The sequence below is a fragment of the Quercus robur genome, chromosome 5, assembly GCF_932294415.1.
Source record: "Quercus robur chromosome 5, dhQueRobu3.1, whole genome shotgun sequence".
Lineage (NCBI taxonomy): Eukaryota > Viridiplantae > Streptophyta > Magnoliopsida > Fagales > Fagaceae > Quercus > Quercus robur.
Genome location: NC_065538.1, coordinates 10,251,508 through 10,274,987, shown reverse-complemented (window position 1 = coordinate 10,274,987; position 23,480 = coordinate 10,251,508). Strand labels below are relative to the sequence as shown.

At 32.7% G+C, this 23,480-nt stretch overlaps 2 protein-coding genes across 3 annotated transcripts; one reads left to right on the top strand and one right to left on the bottom strand.

Moving 5' to 3' along the window:
- The first annotated feature begins 6,441 nt into the window (after nucleotides 1-6,441).
- LOC126725103 (uncharacterized) lies at nucleotides 6,442-9,668 on the top strand. Of its 2 annotated transcripts, none has more exons than XM_050429618.1 (2): nucleotides 6,442-6,626; nucleotides 9,162-9,668. In XM_050429618.1, the coding sequence occupies exon 2, from the start codon at nucleotides 9,209-9,211 to the stop codon at nucleotides 9,404-9,406; it is 198 nt and encodes a 65-aa protein (XP_050285575.1). In that variant the 5' UTR covers nucleotides 6,442-6,626; nucleotides 9,162-9,208; the 3' UTR covers nucleotides 9,407-9,668. The 2 variants fall into 2 exon arrangements, with proteins under 2 accessions (XP_050285575.1, XP_050285574.1); XM_050429617.1 differs by having other exon boundaries at nucleotides 6,454-6,626; nucleotides 9,200-9,668.
- Nucleotides 9,669-10,131: 463 nt separating this feature from the next.
- Nucleotides 10,132-23,353, bottom strand: LOC126725101 (beta-galactosidase 17-like). Its single transcript, XM_050429614.1, has 19 exons — nucleotides 23,106-23,353; nucleotides 21,837-21,941; nucleotides 21,169-21,364; nucleotides 19,568-19,656; nucleotides 16,666-16,746; nucleotides 16,016-16,110; nucleotides 15,630-15,700; nucleotides 15,292-15,382; nucleotides 15,108-15,225; nucleotides 14,932-15,024; nucleotides 14,797-14,845; nucleotides 13,819-14,006; nucleotides 13,639-13,710; nucleotides 13,306-13,455; nucleotides 12,928-12,978; nucleotides 11,541-11,700; nucleotides 11,184-11,329; nucleotides 11,001-11,066; nucleotides 10,132-10,488 (listed from the first exon to the last, which is right to left on the bottom strand). Exons 1-19 carry the CDS (start codon nucleotides 23,259-23,261, stop codon nucleotides 10,363-10,365), a joined length of 2,103 nt encoding a protein of 700 aa, XP_050285571.1. The 5' UTR covers nucleotides 23,262-23,353; the 3' UTR covers nucleotides 10,132-10,362.
- Nucleotides 23,354-23,480: the final 127 nt, after the last annotated feature.

Below are 23,480 nucleotides of genomic sequence, written 5' to 3'. Positions count from 1 at the left end.
TTGTCTTCTTGTTAGGGTGCAGCCTCTATCTCTTGCTTGGGCAGACTTACACCACACCGATAGCCTTTAGGTTTTATTTCAAGGGCCCATCGTTGAGTTTCGGCTTGGCTACCCCATATTCTATTTGGGAACATCAAAATTTTCCCCTCAACAAGTTACAACCAATTTTGTATCTAAACTTTATCTCAAATCAATACGATATCATTTTGATTAGAACAAAGTTTAACTACAAAATTGGTTGTAGCCTAAGGTTACAACCTTACTTCATATCATTTTATTGGAGATGAATTTTGACAAATCCACCATAGGTTACAACCTTACTCCATATCATTTTATTGGAGATGAATTTTGACAAATCCACCATTAGATTACATCTTCTTCTTATATCCTTCATGCTTGCAAAATTTCAAGAAAATTAAAGATCTATAGCTATGTCATCAATAAATTTTTTAAATTGCAGGTTTTTGTAATTTAAAATTATGCATAAAATATAAGCTTATAGATCATATGGTAAATAATATCCAATTGACACAAAATTTGACATATATATTAAGAGCGTAAAAAACATGCAATTCAATGGGTAGATTTTCAAAATGCATAGTAATTTTTATTTTATTGATTGAGTTTATAGCCTTAAGTTACATCCAATTTTATAGCTAAACTTTGTCATTTTGATTAAGCCCCACAATAACAACATTTCTTCTAATGATGGCTTTATTTGTATCACTTAATGCTATGTGGAGGCAAGACTCTGAAAGGCTATCACCTTAAAAAATAAACAAATAAATAAATAATTAAAAAAAAATCGATTTTATATAAACTATATGGTAACACTTTTGTTTTATTTCATCTTTATTTTATTTTTATAAATCTCATATATGATCTTACAACTTTACAAAGACATTTGTTTTTGGTAGAAAATTATCTCATGCTCCTAGATAATCTCTACCTACCCACTTGTGTCATTTTTGGGTACATGCACCCTTTTGTTGAAGGTTGTTTGAGCTTTTCCTAGAAGTATAGCACAAGTTACATTACCATTGTAGTGCTTGGTACTCAAATATTGGCTCGAGGCATTTTCTCTACCCCTTCTTACCCTAAAAAGGCAAGGGCACCTTGCATCCTTGAATTGATAACCATCTTTCAGCTAACCTAGCCTCTTCTATCTCATGAGACCAACAACGGGCAATATAGGAATATTCACTTGTTGTTCATTGACTACGCCTTTTGTTGTCGAACCTTAGATCTCTTGTTCTAAGGTTTCAACCAAAAAAAAAAATTTACCAGTTGAGCTAACAACATTAACTCTCATCAACATGATTATAATCGCTACTAGCTAAACCAATTTTGTTACAGCTAAACCTCTTTTGTATTGTTTCATTATCAAAAGGTTTTATGTAGATGTTTCCATCTTAACAACATTAACTATCACCACCATGATTAAAGTTTAAATTTTTTTTCCAAGATGACGACACTACTTGTAGGCCAGGTCCGTTTAATGACTAACGAGTCTTTAAGTGACTACCAAATAAAAAAAATTTTGGTTTTTCCACCAACACCCACCACCAAAAATCTAAATCTCTTTTCATGCACAAAATATATATATATATATATATATATATATTTTTTTTTTTTTTTTTTTGCATAAACAGGACTTATATTAGAACAAAAAATATATTTATATGCACACATGCATTTGTTATGAATTTTTATCACTCATAAATTTCACTTGATTAAAAAATATAAAGACCAATCTTTTATCCATATAAAATTTCACATAAAATATTGGAGGAAATTAAAATTCAATAACATAAAACTTTATTATAGTGAAAAGATTTGGAGATATTTGTGACTGAACATAATTATTGGATAAGAAAAAAAATATAAAACCATAGGAATATTCTTGGTAAAAAGAAAGAAGGCAGAGGCAAGGTAAAACTATCGTATTGATTTGTAAATTGTAATTCCAAGTATATTCAAAGTATGACATATATGTATACATAATTGTCTTTGTGCATTACTGATAGAAGCTTATTGGGACTAGCTAGTTGGTTTAGTTGGATGAATAGCACAGTGTATAAGAGAGTTAGGTACTAAATTGAAGTTAGTTGCTGACCTGGAGTTCAATATATACTAAATCGAAGTGTTGAGCCAGACGGAAGAGATAATTAATAGTTAGCTAGTAGTTGGTTGGATGGCTAATAAAAAAATGTGATTGGAAGAATGTATATAAGGAACTATGATTGTATTGTATAATCATTTTTGGAAAGTAGTAACACATTTTATTCTTCCCTCTAAGTTCTTCTTCCCATTCTCTAAATCTCCAGAGGTCTAGTTTCTCTCAAAGAAACTACCAAATTGTTCATATCTTAAAAACTAGCAGGTTCTTATCGATTAATTTTAAAAAAAATAAATCTTAAATCCAAAGTAAGTCATAACTTTTATGTATATAATACCACAAGATTATTGTTAGGAAAATTTTATTAGTGTAATTCTTATTAGCACTCAAATATTAACAAGCTAAACGACCAATTGAGTAGTTTAAGTTTATTTTTTCCTTTGAGTTTCTCCTATTCTTTTGACAATCATAAGTCAATAACATTTATAGAAATTAAATATAAGCATATAACAAAACTAGCTAGGAAACATTTACAAGAAATAATTTTCATAGAAATTAAATATTAAAAAAATCACTATAAGAAAGCATTAAATAAATATAATTTAAATTCAATCAGGTTAGACTACTATAGTAAAAATCCAAAAAAAAAAAGTAAAAAAAAAATAAAAATCACTTTTTACCTCTCAACAAAATAGAAATTCTTATAGAAGAGTGAGGAGTTAATAAAATGTGACTATGTGAGGGCATCATAAGGAAGAATTAATAAAGAGAAACTGAAGAGAGAGCATCAGTCTAATTATCATGACCAATAAAACACACAAAATTATTATTATCAAGAATAATTAAATTGAATACAAATGAGTTTAATTGGGGAATTTAGTATACTATATGTAAGTTTAATCCTTTTAGAAAAACTGTATGAATCTTCTAAGTTAAAACTAACAAGTAAATGAGATATGGCTAAAGTGTTGAGAGGAGGAATGGAAAAAGACAAATGATGAAAAGTAAGGATTTTGGGGCGCCAAATTTGGCTGATGTGGTGGGGGGGGGGGGGGGGGTGGGGGGTGGGGTTTGGTAGTCCTACATTAAATACATAAAATAATAATGAGAATAATGAGGGGTTAATAGTTAGTACTTTTTTTTCGAAAGATTAATAGTTAATACTTTTTTTATACAAGATAGAAATTCTACTCTAATCTAATCTAAGTGTATATGTGTGTGAAGCTCTCTCCTAAAAGCTTGAACCCCGGCCTTTGTCTCCTACACCCCACAAGCACTTATAGTTAATAGGAACACCAAGAACACAAGGATTATGTAGTTCAACCTTATTGGCCTACGTCCACAGAGGAATTCCTTAAAGGTTACATCTTTATTATGTAAGAGTGTAGTACAATAACTTGTGTTACAATGAACCTTAACATGAGTATATATAAACGACTAAACCCAAAACTACTAATATAAGCAGAAGTGGGCTTGGGCCTATTAAATGGGCTAATATGTTTAATATATCTCTAACACCCTCCCTCAAACTTAAGGCGGAAGCTCGATAAAAGTTTAAGGTTGGATAAACATGAAAATATCCCTTGAAGAATGCCTTTAAAGAAACCATAATGAAGAATGTGCCAATTTACCAATTTTAGAGCTTCAAATGAAGAAACGGAGTCCAAAATCGGAATCTATGTGAAAAACTGAGTAAGATAAGCCTTTTCAGAAATTTTAACTTTTGGTCAATGCAAAAGTCAAAGTCAACGAAAGTCAAAGTTAACAATTACATGGTCAAAGTTAACGGTTAGTCAACGGCAACATGGTTCGGGTCGGTTCATGTTTTCAAGTCGGGTCACAGATTGGGCTACAAAGACGCTGACATCATTCTATGACGTGGCGTTGACTAGGATTAGGGCTTGTGTGGCTGATGACGTGGCATGCTTACGTGTGGACAAAATGACATAAGCATGCCATCATCAAGAATTTTCGATGCATGGAAGGCACGTGATAGCATCCATTGGTGCGTGGTGGCGAGATAGAAACCTGGGAGGCACGTGTTAGGTCGAGCTATGTAGATCAGCGGACAACAAGGCCTTTATGGCGGCATGTGTGCCCAAAAGACGATCCAGGAGTCAAGAATATGTGGCAGCGCATGGAGTAAATGCTGGAATCTTGGTCGGCACGTGGTGGCGTGTGCAAATTCCTGTGGAGACCAGTTTCCTGGGTTTTGGTTGCAAGAGGCCATGGAGCATGTCTGTGTGGTTGGTTTCATCAAATGAAGCCTCGATTTGCACAAATTTGATAGGGAGAGGCACGGATTGCTTGGACTTGAGGATCTTGACACAACAATGAGCCATGGTGGCTGCGTGATGCCGTAGAGTCTAGACTTGAAGTTAAGCAAGGGGCACTGTGAATTTGTGCAATGCGTGTATGAATCTTTTTTACTGTGTAGAGATGTTTGTTTGATGCCAAGAACGAAGTTTAGCTTTGATACCATGTTAAATATATTAGCAACACGATATATTATACTTCCTCTATCCCAGTTCGTTTGTCCTCTATTCCATTTTGGGATGTCCCAAAATATTGTCCTATTTCTAAAAATAAAAATCATTAATTTATTAATGTTCCTATTATACCCTTACCTTATTTTCAAAACTATTGGAAAAGAAAACTGACAAATATTTAAAAAATCAATCTATTTGGAGCACCTTTTTAGTTATCTCATTAAGAATAACTCTTTAAAAAAAAAGTTGATAAATTTATTTAAGGGTAGTTTTGTAAACTTATATATTTTTATAAGACAGACAAGACAATAAATGATGTTCCTTTAAAAAATTTGATTTTTCAAACAGGACAAACAATTTGGGATGGAAGAAGTACTATGTTGTATATACTAGAGTGGATGCAGAAAGGGAAGCATAGAATAGGAATATCAAAAACACGAATGTTACATGGTTTGCCTTTTGAATTTCTATATTTTAGATTTGGTAGACAAAGTTAATTATGTACTGTACCAGTTAATATCACTAGTTTGTCATGTTGGCATCTATGCTGATAAAAAAAATTTTGTTTTTCACATATCAATTTAAATACTAGTTGTGGGTTCCAATTAGCTTAACTGGTAAAGTCTTTAATTTTTGAATAAGAAATCTAGGGCTTAATCCCTACCTAAACCAAAAACTAATTGGTGTTTTGTTCTGATAATAATAGGTTGAAACTTTCTCAAAAAAAATTTAAATACTAGTCCATAACAAGTCCCTTTAGCTATAATTAAACAAATTATAGTCCTATACTATAAATAACTTCCTTCACCACGCTTGAGAGAGAACTTTATCTATTGATATCAGTTCTAACTTTATCAATTGATTAGGCCTTGATGGCTTTCTTCTCACCAAAAAAAAAATATATATATATATATATATGTCAATTGATGATATGATTGCGAGTGGTTGATGAGGAAACTATGACAGAGATCTGTAATTGCAGTTTTTGAGTTTGAAATTAGATCAAAGAAGAGAGACACTCAGATTTGTAACTGTTAAGAAATGTTTTTGACTCTTTTAGATCTAAGATGGACTAAAAACATGTGAGCAGGAAGACCAAATAAATTCGTGAGCCAGCAAAAAAAGAGAGAGAATTGGAAGATAAAAGTGTGGAAGAAATAAAATAAAAGGAAAAAAATCAATTAAAATAAGATTAAAAATATGTTGGTTTTTTTTTTTTTTTTTTTTGAGAAGGATATTGGGTTTGGTTGGAATAGCATGTGGTGTATGATATGAATAAAAACCGACACTATATAAAAGGTTCAATAATTATTAAAAGAAAAGATTCATGTAAAAATTTATTTTGTAGAAATGTAATATTAGATATTATTAAATACCTATATCTTAAATACTTATATTCCTATATTTAATTATTTATTAAACAAATGGCATAATAGTAATGTCATATAAAAATGACTTATTTTCATTCATTTCCTTTCAACTCTCCAACAATGTTAGTTTCTATTCCATTCTTTTCCTTTCAAAATCAAAACAATAAAACAATAAATACATAATTCATTTCCATTCATTTCTAATCTAGTAAATTTATTACTATTCCACTCTTTTATAAACTCTTAAATATAGTGTTAATACTTTAGCACCAAGCATACTTAATTTTTTTTTCTACCAAAAAAATAAAAATTTAAAATTTATTTGAAAAAATAAAATAACCAAAATCTTTTTACAATTTAGTTTTCTCTAAAAGTTTTTATTTATTATTTATTATTATTATTAAAAAAAAATCATATTCTCCTCGTTTTTTAAACCCTTTAAAATGTGGCGTCCCTGATTCAACGTCGTCGTTTAGCTTGCTACACCATCAATATTTATTGCAAACCTCGCGCGACCATGAGAAGCTAGAGTGCTTGAACAATCACACCTGCTCCGTGGTACGAGGAAAACACCGTACAATCTTTGAAATCAGTACAGCTCTCTCTAAAAACTTCAACTTTTGTATCAAAGAGGATCCAGTTCTTTAGGTTGGTTTTTCACTCCCTAAAACTCTTTACATTTTCTTGTATGTGGTATTTGGGTTGTGATTTTGGTGCTAAATTTTGATTCTTGATGAATGAAACTTGATATATGAATGGAAATATCATCTGGGTTTTGTTCAATTTGCTTGATTTTGTGGAAACCAACTAATTTTGTAGTCAAGAAAGAATCTAATAAGAATATAGGAATGTGTTTTATTTTTGGGGAAATCAATGTCATGTGGAAGAACAGAAAGTCGATTTTTTTTGTCAATGTTGTCTCTGCTGGCTACTTTTTCCAGGCTTGATTCCATAGATGTGAGCAAATAGCAGAGCTATGCATGTCCTCTTGTAGTGTCAGCGAGTCTGAGTGCCTATGCTTATGTTCTATGTAATGTAAATGTTGCTATTTCCCATGAGTTACTCGTTTTAAAACATATATCAGATCAAATTTATGTGCTTGTATTCTTCCTCATTTTTGGCCCTTTTGTAGGGTCTCTTATAATTTGTATGCAGTTTGAATAATCAAAATCGGTGGCTGGAAACTTAGGTGATGCTTGGTTAGTACAAAGTACTTTTTCCTGCTTCTTCTTAAGCAAGAATCAGAATTTTTTTTTTCTTCCAGAATGCTGTATCTTAGATTATTCTGTTTTCTGGAAGAAAAATAGAGAGGGCAGGGCAAGGTGTGTTCCAGTAGTTGCTCTCTTAACAAACTTAGTATTGTCACGATTAGTATGTCATTAATCAGCATTTTTTTAAAATTCTACCGAGAAGGGTGTTGTTCTTTCTGAACATATCATGTTATGCTTGTGGGTATAATCTATTAGTATTGAAACACTTTGTTGATATCAAGGGGCTGCTGAGATTGGTGAAGCGAAAACAATGTTGCTGTTGCAAGCACGCCAAGGTGCTGCAATCCATTGAAACAGTGAACTAGGAGACATGTGAGATTAATGTAGTCAATCCGTCCTTAACAGTCAACACCAAATATATTGATCAGGCCCACATCACTTTTAAAGACCAAGGTGGAAGGGGAGTGAATCTTGTTGGATAACTTGGAAAACATAGACCTTTTCTGGAAGAGCCAAGTTTTGCAAAGCCTTTGGTCCTTTCCTTCTATGCTATTTCTTGGTAGTCTTTGTTGGTGATGATTATCCTATGTCATTAGGTTCTTGAGTGCACCACTCCCAGCTGATTACCATGAGTAGATGTGATTTGCCAGATATGAAGTTATTCTTCAATTGTAATTATGATGCAGGAATGCCTTGAAAAAACAATAGTCTTCTGAAAAGAAATATATATATATATATATATTTTTATCTCAAGAAAATAAATGCTGTTGAGATGCCATCAGATTTAGCTAGTATAGTTTGTGGTTTTTCAGGATACCCAATTATGGAGACTTTATAACAGTGTGGGTGGTGGTGTGGAATGGTTGTCTGCAGTCATTTTTGAATATCATATATTTTGACACTGTTGCCCACAAGGCTGAATTTGGTTGCATGGAAAAGTGTGTTGGATTTGATATGGAACTCCAAGATTAAGTTGTTGGTTGAATACCTTAAATCAGTTTTGTATCTACCAAAACATGCAGAATAATTTCTATAACACAACAAATTGGTGGGAATATGCCATATAGGCTGATTTGGTTACATGTAAAAGGGGAATTGAAGTGGAGTTGGAGGCCAAGCCTATTAGAAATTCACTATTTAATAGCTCTATGACCTGCGTGGTTTCCTGCAGAAAACAGAATGTACTAAGGTTTGCAAAGGGAACACATGTATAAAATTAACAAGAAGAGCAAGAAAAACCCTAGACTTCAACCCTTAGAACCTTTCTTAAGCCCTAGGTGAACCTATAGTTGCTTGGAATAACCACCAAGGTAGGATGATTATCAATTCAAATATTATTTATCCCATTCAATGTGCCAGTGTTTTTCAGGAGCGTTTAAGTAACAGCTTCCAAGGTTACAACAAATAGAAATAAAAATAATGCAATCAATTACAATAAATTCAAAAATAAAATCCTAACCAAATACAATCCACCAGTATTAATTGTGACCATGTTCCCTGCATCAGTTTTGTTGGAGATAATATCTTATACTTTGATTCATCAATATTAGAAGACAGGTAAAAGAAAGGTAAAATCAATTTTAATATTCTTATCTTTAATTTGAACCTCTTGTAAACCTTGGACACACCTGTTTTGACAACTTTGACATATTCTAGGATGAAAATCAGGTCTAACATAGATCTTGAGATTTGTTATGTCTTTTTTCGGTCTAGAATAAGACCTAGGAACCAGCCCTGTTCCCAACTCAAATTCTAGGGTGATCATGACATCCTAGATTATGTAGTTGATGACATATTTCTCTTCTTTTTTCTTGGGGGAGGAAGTGCTTCTATTACTAGCTATGTAGTCTAAAGTAATTTTTCGATTAAAAAAACTTCCATTAAAAACTTCTTTCAGACCAAAAAGAAAAATAAAAAGTATCTTGTCTGTTTTATGGTTCGCCTAACATTTATCCGTAGTTCATTATGGTAGGTACAACCATCCAAATTTAATGGTGTTGGCAATTGCAGGTAGTACATATGGAAGTAAAACCGACAGTTGCCCTGAGGGCTATACTCGTAGGAGGACTAGCAGCATTTGCAAAAATAGCTGGTGCAATGAAGGCTGCAGGTGGTGTAAAGATAGGTGCAGCAGCTGCCGCCATGACAGCAGCAGCAACTGCAGCTGTGTCAACGAAGAAGGAACAAAAGGATGAGTCTAAGCAGCCTTCAAAATAACCTTTTGTAGTTGTGGTTAGCTAGTAATTATGTAGTAGAGCCACGTTCCATTGAGTGTGTGGAATATAAGTTGGCTATATTTGAAGTTTTTGAATTGTAAACTTGATGTAAGACCATGTATAAACCGTATGAAATAAAAGAGATGACATTGTGGATTTACATTCAACAACTTGGCTATATATGAAAATTTTGAATTGTAAGATTGACTGGAAGCTGATGTACGAACCATTTGAAATAAAATGAATAGACATTGTTTGATTTACATTGAATGAATGGTGCAAATGTTGTTCAAGCATAGACAATGTTTGATTTACATTGAATGAAGAGTGCAAATGTTGTTCAAGTTTATAACAATTGTTCATACTTCATAATGACCTATTAATTTTGTTAGTGTTGTTTTCCAGACCATGGGGATAATATGGTTTATTTTTATCCTTTATAGTAATATTTTTCTAATTTTATCGAGTTGCTCTCATATTGTAATTATTTAGTAGCGATCCAATGCACACTGTATTTAAAGTAGCTCCACATTAAAAGAGAATTATTTTATTTATGAAAAAACTAATTTGATTGATTTTGCCCCTTATTAGTGTTTTCTTTTTTAAAGAAAACTTTATAGTAATATTCATTTTTACTAATTTTATTGATGCATTGCACTATTATTAGTTAAATACTTATTTTTAATTAATGCGTGCTCATGATTGTGTATTCAATACTAATTGTAATGGATATACAATACAAATCTTAATCATTGTACAGTCAAGTTATACACAAAAATACACAGTATATTTTTTGCTTTGCCTTTCGTTTAAGGGGTATTACAAGAAATGGTACATTCTTCTCTGCTATAGACAACCACGCATGGAAGAGATCTTCGAGAGGTCTAGAGGACCAAATTTAAGATCAAAAGCTACACCTTTCCATGTTTTCAAGCAAAAGGACCAAAGTAATCTGTATTAAATGGTGTACGTGGTTTGTTCCAGCCGATGCAAGTTCGATTTACTTGATGTGCATGTGAAGTCTGGCTGATCAACTGAGTCTATCACAAGCTCAGCATATGGAGATTCTAACTCAAGTACAACCTGTAAACAAAACCGTCAAAAAATTCATTAAGACTTGGAAAAACACAACATTAGTGTATCAAAATCTGAAAGGGGAAGATAATATGAGTTACCAACACATCTCAGGAGGCAAGGAGCATTTTTTTTTTCTAATAATAATAAATGTTATATGCCAGAGAGACAAATGTAGTATACTTCTCCTATTTTGCTTATGGGACTAAGCATGATACTCTTATACCAACATGGCTAAAAAAGACAAAAGGTTAGGGCCTTCCCTTGCAATACAAAAATCATCCAAATAATACCAGCTTGTGACGTGTTTGCAATTCGCCAATTTTATAATCTATAAAGTATACTTTATTATACATAAAGCCAGCACCAGCTATAATCACTAAGCTAGAAAATAATTTAAAGGCTAAATAATTTGACAGGACTTTATAAATAAAATAAAATTTGACAGGAAAACTATCACAAAGAGAACATCAATATGTGATAAATAAAGGGTGAAAACAATAGCTATGGATATCTCATACCACAACATTTTCCCCGTGCCAAAGAACTGGAGCAGGGACATAAAGGTTGCATTGTGGTCCCTTCAACTGCAAAAAGGTACCAACTGTCAAAGAAAATGAGTACATTAACTACAAAACAAACTATCAAACCATGCAAGAAAAACACAAAAAGGAACAAAATAAAATAGGGAAATGGAAGTTTACCGGCCAATATCTTCCTATATTAAATCCATTGACAAATGCAATCCCTCTACCCCAACCTCTGAATGATATGAATGTGTCATTAACAAGATTTACTTTGTCAATAGAGAAACGGCCGACATAGAATGCTGGTTCTTTTGTAACATTCTCTGCATATGGAACATTAATGGCTATTCATCAATGGTCTTCTCTCAATTATTCATAATGTCAACAACTAATGCATACTTGGAACATGTATTGGACTTGTTATTTGACTAAAGAAAAAATGACCAGGGATGGTAACTCGAAAAAAAAAAGTAATGAGTAGAATAGTGAATCAATTTTTTTTTAATCATTATCTGAGAACAGACTAGATTTTACCTTTGGCTCCTCTGTGAGCTGATACATCTGTGAACTCGGAATATGCAACCTGAAAGATGGGATTGGTTTTTGGTACCTCATTCAGGTTGTTCAAAGGAATTGGGATCATTTTCCATTGGTTTAGAATTCTCTCATCCAGATAAACAGAAGACAAAATACCCTGCCAAAATAGCAAAAAAGACCAGTTAAATATTTTTTGTTGAAGCAGGAGGAACTGTCATTTTAAAGATGTCAATAGAATGAGAAACAAGTGAAATATTGAAATTTCAGTTAGGAAGTACAGGAAAGAATTATAGAACAGAGACCATCTCCCTTGTGTGTCAGTGTGTATACAACCGTACATTCCTAAATACATACATACATACATAATTATAACCAATTGTTCAGAAAAGAAATAACAATGATGACAAAGGTGATGGTGATGGTGATGGTGATGATGATTTTTTATTATATTGGTACATTATACCTACACAAAATGGATTTTGAACCCAAAACCTCACCCCTTGCCCATTCTTCTGAGAGAAGGAAGTAGATTTGAGCCAAAGTTCATTGAAGTGAAAATGAATCCTGACCATCCTGGACTATGATTTGTTACTATTCAGCAATGTGATTTAAAGAATCAGTGTCAGATCTAGAAATTTCTAAAAAGATGAGATACCTTATAAGATTTGCAAGAAAAAATGAATCCTTATTTTGCAGTTTGGACTTGTATTGGTATTACCTAATAAGATCCTTTTAATGTTTCATATTTTAGTCTTCTAACATTTTTTTTTACAACTTAAGTTTTGTAACGTAACACATTAAATTGATAGCTACTTTCTTTTATTGTTAGTGTCAACTTTACAGAAACTATTCAAAAAAATTGTATAGATAAACACAGGTCACAGTTTTTTTTTTTAATAAGTAAACAAGACATATAAGGGTTTATATATAATTTGATGGTTGGTGGTGAGGGGATTTGAGCCTTAGATGTCTCTATTAGAAACACTTGAAAGTTCCAATTGAACTACAATGATCTTGGCAACATATGCTTCACAGTTATGTCTGAGATTCAAAGGATTTGTCTTCTGTATCACCCAACACATGAACGAATTTGTTTCTTTGTTTTTAACATAAATGAGTTCAAACCATCAGAATTCTCTTCTAACCTACATTAATATTCTTTGAATACGAAGGATTATAATTCAGTGAAGTAGTTCTCCAAAATGCACTCTTTTGGATACACAATGTACAATGACATTATGTGTGACTGAAACTCTTCTATCCACAATCAAGGAATATATAAAGATATTTGGATTAATAGCATTTACAAACATCAATAACTTCTTGACTCAGATCATATTTAAAAAAACAAAAATACAACTTTCTATTTTACAAGTTGCCTTACCTTCCTGTCAAAAATGTAGTTGCCATGGTTTATGCGACCCATATTTTCAACCTACAAGAAAACAAAAGATTCAGAATGGAAAATATGATTAATTTATAGTATCAAATAATAGAATCAAAGAATTCACAGAATATTGATTCTCTTAATTAGTATTAGCTTTATTAATTAATCTAAGCCAGTAAATAGAACAATCTTAAAACCCTAAGTCAAATTGCTTGATTATTATAGTAGTAACAACAAAAGGAGAGTAACCACCGCCACTTCTAGGCGAGTTGGTACCCGGTTTGTAAGCAACCTATTACTCGGGGGTTCAAGCCCCCGCATTTACCAAGCAAAAAAAAAAAACAAGAAAAGGAGAGTAGTTGAGTAGTTAAGCACCAGTAGATATAAGCTGATGTTGGAGACACATTCAGTTTTAGGAAGGCCAAGTGTTAGATTTGACCATCTTTCAATTGTGCCAACATATATAGGTCTTCCACCATTATCTTCAGAAGAGCATGATATAAAAACTTGAGCTCTGTCATGTACCTGCAGATAATATATTTTAGAGCAGTTTCTCCTGTGAAATTTCTTAGATTCTAATTTCTAACATGCAACAATAATAGCATTTCTTTTTTGGATAATAGAAAGAAATGTCTATCATTCTGATTTCATAACAAGAAAGCAAACATTGAATTAGTCAGCATAAAAATACTAAAGGGAAGGCAGCACCTCTGGTACGTACAGAATGTTCCCATCATCCTTTGCAGCATATTCAGAGACATATAACAAAAACCCAAACATCTGAACACAAAGAACATTCAACTTCAACAACATTTAGCATTCAGAAGTTTTGGATCTCTATGAAGAAGCTATATTCAAAGGAATCCGCTGGATATGATTCTTACCCACCTGTCCCACAGACTCCATTGACATTGGGTTTTCAGATTCAACTACATCAGTTGAACTTATCCTATCAACTATATCTAACAAAAATTCTTTTTTCTGTAAGTGAATACGCCCATATCCTGTCTTTTCATTATTGAAAGGAACTGAAGGAAGAGGCACTGCACTGTATGCCTTTATAACCCTTCGAAGTGCTGAAAGCAGTAGAAATTTTATAATTAGACCATCTTTTTCCATGATCATGACTTGCAACATAAAATTGAGTTGATTCATGCCAGCTCAGGGGTGGAGCCAGAGGGGGGCGAGGGGGGGCACCTGCCCCCCCTGACTCCTAAAATATCCTTGCATATGTGTTCTACTTTAGTTACTCCCTGACATAGAGAAAAAAAAAAGAAAAGGAAAAAAAGGACTCCCACTTGAAAGTGACACGGGAAAAAGAAAGGAAAAAGAAGTTACTCTCAAAGACCAAACCATGTACCTTTTCACCAATTTCATTATTCTTATAAACTGCTTTTGTATGTCCAATGTTGCACCTATTTCACTATTTTTTTATTTATTTAATATCATTATTTTCACAATTTTCACTGTGATATCTTTCACAGCATTTTATCATTGAGTGATGCTAGAAATATTACAAATTTTACTACTTATGTCTTACAAATTGGCATCTCACCAATCACAAAAAATAATTTCAAACATATATTCATTATATTGTTTAGGTAACACTAATTATATTTTTACCACATCAGTTTGTAAAATTTGTAGTAGCTATGATTATGAATGGTTATTTTTGTTTATTTATTTTAATATTATGAAATATATTCATATTTTCTTGCAATTTTTTATTTATTTTGTTATTATTAGTGATTAATATTTTTTTAGATTAATTTTACTTTTAATATTTTTTTTAATTTTGCCCCCTCTAGACTAAAATCCTAGCTCCGCCACTATGCCAGCTCAAAGGGGAAACTACTAGATACCAACCTTTGAATTTTGCATTGTCTACATCACCAGATTCCCTAATCGGTGCATCCTGGAAAACCATGAATTAGTTTGTGTATGCTGCAAAACAGGAATTCAATATAGAAGTTATAAGAAACAAGTTAATATTTTCCTCACATAATCATAGGAAGTGATATCAGCCATGTAAACAGACTCATCTTCCCTATTCGCCCCATTATAGAATCCAAAATTTGTACCACCATGTACCATCTGGAAATTACAAAGCTTAGATCAAAGTATTACCATAAAAGTGATTACTTAATGGAAAAAGATGCTAGAATTTTAGAGCATACATATAGCACTGCAGAACCATTTCTTGCCAGAATCTTTTCCAGGACAGATGCTGTAAAATCAGCATCAGTCTCTGCAATCTTCTCTCCCCAATGTGTAAGCCAACCTGTGTAAAACTCCCTGAAGCAACAAGCATAATGAGATTGAACCAGTGATCAATCTAAAAATAATAACTATTACACATACGCTGAAAGTGGTGGTGACTTTCCAGGGGCATTGAACTCCTTTTGTAACTCAAATCTTGGCCAAGGATCAGAAGCAGTAGGGAAGTCAACCGCTACACATCAGAGAGAAAAAGTAAGTTATGAGCAAAGTACTTAGATGATTGTAATTTGCATTCATATACAGATACATACCCACACACACGCACAAATAGAAGTAAATTCACGTACAAACAAAAAATATACGTCAAATATGTATTAATAACCGAATAAATAAACACATAGTAACAAATAAAGAAAAATGAGAGAAAGATCAACGTTCACAACTTGGAAAATTAAGAGTACATTGATGTTTAACTTTACCTGAAAAGACATTATCTTCACGAATTGTTCCTCTATCAAGTTTCTCCCTTGTCCCTCCATTTATAGTATACCTGAAACAATTAAGATCAAATTAAGAAAAAAGATAAATGGTCAAACAAGAACTCAATGATTCAATGTGTATACCCGAAACATTACTTGGAACCCCTTTTGTTAATATAGAGGAAAACATGCTTAAATTAGCCAAAGGTGTGCGTTCATGAGCCCATGCTAAAGTTTCAAAAAAATTATGGAAGGTACTGTGCAAAAAATCAAGCACTGAAAAGAATGAAACTTTGCAAATGCATACATAATTCTATAAGATTAACATTGATATCTTTCTATGTAGAACAAAGAAGATTAGTCCGAAGATAGAGCAAGCTTCTTACAAAATTGTATCATCTCCAAGATGACCCCGGGCCAAGGTGGCAAGGTGATGAAGATAAGCTTTGTCATTTCCATTTGAACCAAATTCATTTTCAATCTGTTGAAATAACCTCACTTTAGTGGTATCGTACTATCATTAAAATCAAAAAATGTAATTTTTTTTTAAGAAAACCTCAAAAATTTGAACTATGATTATGATGCCTTCAAGATCATGTTCATAAATTTTCTGTTCTTTGATTTAGGAATGCCATTGTATATAATGTGCACACTTTTTTAAGAGTATCATTCTATTTCCAAAGGTTAAAGATAGTGAAAGGAAGTTTTCATATTTTTTTAACCCAACTTTCTATATAGACATCTGCAAGTTCTTCCATTTCCTTTTTATGGTATTTTCCTCAGTCATATAACTGGAAGATGAAGAGGTTTATTACCAAAAATGTTGACAGAAGAGAAGTAATCTTGATTCACCAAACCATGTTTCCAAAAGAAAGGGAGGAAAAATAACTGAATTCTATCAAGAGTATTCTTTTGCAATGATTTTTTTTTTTTTTTTTTTTGGAACTGATATTTCAATTAAAATCCTTTGAAATTTTCCCATTCATTATCCATTATACTGGAAAAATTCTAGTCAGAAAGTAACAAATCCACATACCTGAACCATTATAATGGGGCCTCCATTTTCATAGAGAAGAGGAACTACCTTTGGAAGTAGGATTTCCCACCATCTTTCCACCTTAAACAGTTCACAATAGTTATATTTTAATGGTAAACATTGAATAGTTAAGAACAATCAAAAGAAACACAATAATTTTATAATTCAAAAGAGTAAACTAAAAAATCATTGAAACTTAGCAGAAGCTACAAAATAGAATTGTCAGCTAAAAGCATTCACTTCATTTTCATTTTAGAACCTTCCATATGGCCTTATAAATTAGTATCTTACAATAGCACACACAGATTAACAATAGCACACACAGATTAAATGCAACATTTTGCAATATAATTTCTTTCAATACACCATAAATTTACAGAGCAAAGGTTAGCTTGTAATACACACACACACACACACACATGTTGAAAAAATTGTTTCAACTTATCTTTCCGTTATTTTTAGTAAGATCTGTTACATGGAAAGAAATGGAAGGACCTTTCCATTTTGTACCCTTTATAACAAAAGTTAGAAATTGAGGATATATTAAGTTTGTATGTTTAACTTGAACACATGCATTAAAACTATCTAATAACTAGTCCCAAAACCTGAAATTCCCCCAATTTGTTTAGCCACTAACAACTAGTAACCACTTTTGAAGCCTTCAAATTACCTTAAAACATCTTTGTTCAGTCCCAAAATCCACCCAAATAAATTAACTAAAACAGTCCCTAAACAAAAACAAAAATTCGAGCTACGATACTTGCTCCAATTTGTGAATAGTTTAACTTCTTAGGTAATGAGTTTAAAATATTGAGATTTCCAGTGTGAAAGTAAAATTCATTCCCAAATTCAGTTTTTAAGTCTGTGCTACCGAAGGACTCAGTAAAGTGCACTTAGCACTGACAGTAACTGCACTACAGTCAACTTCTACCTAGAAGTTGGCACCCTTAGAGACTATGAAAAGCATGATTTTCTTCAGAGACTGAAGTCAGACACGATTAGCTTTCAACTTGAGACTACAGACAAGAATGCTGAACTCTCTACATTTTGTGGAGGTCTGAAATATAAGTGATTATGCATGAGTTTTGCTAATTAGGTTTTTCAGATTAAGTATTTTTAAAATCTATGATAACCCTAAGGGGTAGCACAATTGGGTGGGACAATGCCTCATGAAGCTAAGGTCACTAATTTGAATCTCCATTCCCCTCCCCTTGAGGCCAAAACTTATTGCTAAAAAAAGTGTTAAAATTTATGATTTGAACATTATTTAAAATAATTTTATAGTATCTAGTAAATTACCACTTGCCCCAAAAGCTTAAACTATTAGAAAATGTTGAATTTCATCATTTAATCATTTAACCATTATTCTAACACTCCCCCTCAAGTGTGTCTAGAACCCCCCCTAATAAGTGGGGCCCAACATGTGGGATTTTAACTTTTTAATGGGAAGTAAAGTGGAGACTGAATACAAACTCAGGATCCCTACTATAATATCGTGATAAATTATCACTTGTTCCAAAAACTTAGACTATTACGAAAGGGTGACTTTGATCATTTTACTTTTATTCTAACAGTATTGAATATGAAAGTTTTGAATATCATTATGTCAAACAATCATTATCTCTTTTTAAAGATGATTTTCTCAACTAAACCACTTTAATTAACATTTGAGTTTTTAACTAAGTTTTTCTACAAAAGCTGGTTATTCATTTAGCTGCTTTAGTCTAAAGTGATTTATATTTATATTCCACGCTTTAGAACCAATACTGAATGTTTCTTTTGTTAAATTGGGTTTTCATACTTTAAAATCCTAAAATATTTCATAAACTCTTTAGTCCTTAGGTGCTCTTAGGAGGGCTAAGCATCCTACATCTTTATGATCAATTCCTATCAAATTGTGACCTTTCATATAAGATCAAGTTTTGGATTGATTCTTATGATTTTTAGAAAATTATTTGTATTTCCTATAAACATCACTATATTATGAAATATGCTATATGTGAACCATAATATGTTTTTTTAACTCTAATCAATATCTGTGTAAACCCGCACACAAGTTTTATCACCATCAAGGGTTAGATGGTGGTAACCCACTCATAGACAGTATATGAGATTATGTGATACCTATAAATTTAACATTGTATACTAGTCAAATTTTCGTATGTGCCTTTGAATGAATGTGCAACAATTTGAATGAACGTATTTAAATGGTTCGCTTAGATTTAAGCTATATTTGAGACTGCTATGTTAGTATGAAATTCCAAATATTCATGCTTAGCTTGGCCCTATTCCATCACGTGTCATATATAAGCCAAGGCTTATTGAAGTATGTAACTCATTCTTTCACTGATTATTCTCTTTTAATTGAAAGTTGAAGCCTCAGAGTACTTAGTAGTGCTAGAAAATAGAGCATTTGAAAATTTTGATGAAATTAAGGCTTCTATGATATTTATTCTATTTGTGATTAGTTTTAATCATAGGTCTTAATTGTTTTTACATTGCTTGGATTATGACCTTTATAGGTTTTTAGTTGTGGATATTTTAATAGATTGGAAGTTCACTTATTTGGAGTTCAATTATAATTTGAGGTTTGGTAACTTTATTTGTCAATTGTTAGATTGTTAAATTCATATTATATAGATTTTGGTTGTCAAATAAGGTCACCACTTTCATAAGAAAAAACCCACTCACTTACTGCTAGGGTTTCCACCACATTGATCAAAATTTTACCTCTCTCTCTCTCTGTGCGTGTGTGTCTTGATAAGTAACTTGTTATCTTCTACTCAAACAAAAATGACATCCATGAGACCTATTTACTAAGCATGCAAAATGTTCAAAAGAGACCAATTTAATGTGATGATATTTGTAACTTATAAAACATCCATACAAAAAGAAAACATACTAAGTGGAGGAAAGCAGGATCTGATGTTCTTAGTCTGAGAGCTGGCTCTATGGCAAGTAACCAGGCAGGGAAACCCCCCAAATCCCATTCTGAAACAAAGAGAAATTTTCTCAATGTTAATTGTCATATCAACAAAATATCATCTCATGATCAATTTCAACACCCCCCTTCCCACCCACCCCCCCCAAAACAAAAACAAACAAACAACATAAGTAAAAAAGTAGGACTTTTACATTCACTCTTCATACCAGGCCCAAATGAAAAGCCTCTTTGTGCAAATACTCATAAATGTAATACAAAAATGGGGAATTTGCAACTCTAATAGGATGAGAAACTTTTTGGAAGAACAATCAAGTTTGATGGATAGAATAGGAGTACCTCCAAGAAAATTAATTTATGGGCTATGACCTCTGGCTCAAAAGGCACCTTCTCCCCTTTTACAAGCAAGGTGGAAGGTGAGATCATGGGTTCATGACCCATGGATGCAGGTAACAATAAATAAAAAAATGTCCATCATCAATCATCCATGGGAAATTGAAATGGAGATACTAGCAAAGTTATAATGCTGTGTCGAAGTGACCTTGAAAGAAGAAATACAAGTCATGTCACCCTTTTCTATAAACCCAACCATGAGCATGAAAATGTTCACCAAGTAAGAACTAAGAAATGACATGTTTGCAAATCATATGTCTTATTCTGTATGAAGATTAGGGATCAGAAGCAGTACTAGGTATCATCAGTCGATAAGTACTTTACAATGAGCCCAAAAAAATATGTACCATGAACTGCAGGAGAAAGTCTTAATGAAAAGAAAAGTATTAGGGGGAAAAAAGTCCCCTATGGTTTACCTGTAAATTACAAAACCACATTGAATTGCGAAGTGTGACATATAACCTCCTTGTGATGTGGATTAAATTGAATTTGTGACTATCTCCTTCCTTCATTTTTTCCATCCTCCCTAACCTGATTTAGGGTGGGTGGAGATTTTCATAGTGGTTTACGGTTGCAAGTATGGTGAGTGATGAACTCAAATGGTAAGTTAGGGTTTTGAATTGGTAGTGTGCCACTTGCTGGATAGAGGCTTACTGTAGGGCATTGCTAAAAAGAAGGTTGAGTTGTGTGAATACAGGCTTTACCACTTAAACATAATAATATCATTTTAATCTGCACCAAAGAGGGTAATGTTTCACACTTCATAATTCAGGGGGCAATGTGTCACATTTCAATATTCAGGGGAGTTCCATGATTTAAAAGTAAAGCAGGGTGCTTTGTAATTTCCTAAAGTATTAATATAAAGATTATCTGACTTACACTAAAACGAACTCTAAATCTCATGTTCATGGATACTCTCACAGTGTCACCGGAAATAATACAGCCTAAGCTTATATCATTAAATGTATTATTTCTAATTTAAAAAAAATTACATAATGGTGATCATATTGATCACATAAAATAAATGTTCAGCTTCATTATGCACTGAGTGCAGATACATGTCAGATATTATGTTCAAATATGTTACCTAGTAACCTAGTCATGCATACATAATTTCAGAAAGCCCAATACATATTAGAAAGCTCCTAGATCCAACAGTTATGGCTGACCTGCACATATATAAGGCCCAGCTCGAAGCATGACAAGAAAGCCAAGTTTGTGGCAGAGCTTGAGAAATGATTCTATATCTGCAATCCCCTCAAAAACTAGCTTTCTAGGTTCTGGTTCATGTAAATTCCAAGGAACATAAGTTTGGATAGTATTCAAACCCAAAGCCTTTGCTCTCAATAATCTATCTTCCCAGTACTGCAATGATATAAGATAAAACCACATCACAACAAGAAAAAGTTTACTCTAACTGATTGAGGTATTTTGTGTTGAACAAAGACATTCCATGGGACAAATACTAATTACAAAACCTTGTCAGCTCAGTATAGCATATTAAGGGAATATTTGCTTGTATGTGCAACTTGTGGAACTCCATAGGTTCCATTATCATGGTGAAACTTGAAACTATACATTTACTATGTAAAGTGAAGATTTTACAGAAGCTCAATAAAATTCAACTTTCTCTGTCATATCCTATATATATTTTTAGTATCTTATTGTTGATCCCTATTGGTTAAGTTCAGTTGAATTATAAATCTTCTAGATCTTATTATATATCATTCACTAGTAGAGGTTCCCTTCTAGCACAAGCTAAAACAGATGCATGCAGCCATTTCACTAAAATAAAACAATAAGTTGCTAATTGCTGACAATTTTGCTATAAGAACACCTCTGGGAGAACCCGGAAATAATGCAAGTCACCACCAATAATCTGTAATGGCTGTCCATCTTTCCAAAACATGTCATTGGCAATCTCAAACTTTCGAGCAGTAACCTGAGAACAAGCGAATAAAAATTTCACCCAGTTAAACTCACAGCATCTTTCAAAATCAGGAGAATAATTGCAAAGTCAATAAAACAGTTGAGTATAGCAAGCATGAAAGTATGCTACACGTCTATGATTGACAGCTAAAAGACTATCCCATTCAATTATCAGCAAAACCTGGGCAGTACAATGTCAAGTTTTAATTGCAAACCATCAAGCTATAACATTTAACTAAGAATCTCTCTTCTTCTTTTTTTCACTATAAAAATTTTATTTAATGAAAGGAAAGCTTAAATGGGAGAGCTTCATAAAGAATTGCACACTTAAGTTCAAATTATCAATGAAATCAACTAAAGAGTTACAGTAACCCCCCAACCCATGCAAAGTTCAAATAAAAGACGCAAAAAAGACTAAAATTAAGCTCTATGATAAAACTCTCCACGCCCTCCAAAGTTTGATTGTTCTGCCCCTTACAAATCACCCACATAATACAAACCATATGACGCTATTACTATGCATCCTATACAACCCTTTCCAGCAAACTAGACATCTAACATCCTCTGTGGCATTACTCAAAGCACTTCAAAAGTAGAAAAACCAAAGGACCACAAATCATAAGCAACTGAATAACGGTATAATAGATGGTCCACGAATTCACCAATTCCCTTACACATGCAACATCAATTAACCAACAGTATATTCCTCTTCATAAGCAGTTGTCCACACAAAGAAAGTCACTTTCTTACTAAAGAATCAAGTTATTAGCTGAAGAACAAATAAAAGCATAAAATTAAGAATAAGTTTTAAACACAGTATTGATTTCCAAATTATGAAAACTTGACTTGAATGAACCATAAACCTCCAAAATGGATGTGTTAAAAATTATTCTCCTCTCTTGACTCTTGCCTTCCACACTAATTTCACAAAATCAGCTTTCATTTCACACACTCCACCTGAGGCAAGTAGTACTAATAATTACTTCCAATGAAATTGAATCAAGCAAACCCAGAAGTCAAAAACCCAGAAACAATACAACCCAGAAATGCATTTACAAAGACAAAACCATCAACCTTTGAAACTGAGTCAAACTAACCCAGAAACAAAATCACATGGAATTGCATTTTACGAGGAAAAATTATAAAGACCAAAGAGGTAGAAGGGAAAGACACTTACTTGATTGTGGTGAGAGTGATCATGGTGGGAGTGAGAGGGAAGTGAAGGGGAAGAACCAAAGCCAAAGACAGGGGTGAAGTAACAGAAGACTGTGATAGTGAAGAGGGTGAAGAAGAAGAAGGTAGTTTTGGTTCTTGTGTTTCGATTCCTCGCCATTATTATTGCTGAGAAATTTGGAGTTTGACGAACGATGTTACAATGGAACTTGTGTGTCTTCGTTTTATCACGGTAGTTGTGTCTTTTTTTAGCCTTTTTGCTTCTTTCTTAATGCTTCAGTCAGCAATAAGCCAAACCCAAACGTCTCGTGGGACCGTTGGCTGTTGCTGTCAGAGAGAGTTTTTTTTGTTTTTTTTTTTTTTTTTTTTGTGAAATGAT

Coding starts and splice junctions, on each gene's coding strand:
- LOC126725103 (XM_050429618.1), top strand. CDS start 9,209: ATGGAAGTAAAACCGACAGTTGCCCTGAGGGCTATACTCGTAGGAGGA.
- LOC126725101 (XM_050429614.1), bottom strand. CDS start 23,261: ATGGCGAGGAATCGAAACACAAGAACCAAAACTACCTTCTTCTTCTTC. Junction 16,747..19,567: donor ATCCTGCTTTCCTCCACTTA/GTATGTTTTCTT, acceptor GAACTGTTTAAG/GTGGAAAGATGGTGGGAAAT. Junction 15,383..15,629: donor TGAAGATAATGTCTTTTCAG/GTAAAGTTAAAC, acceptor TCTGATGTGTAG/CGGTTGACTTCCCTACTGCT.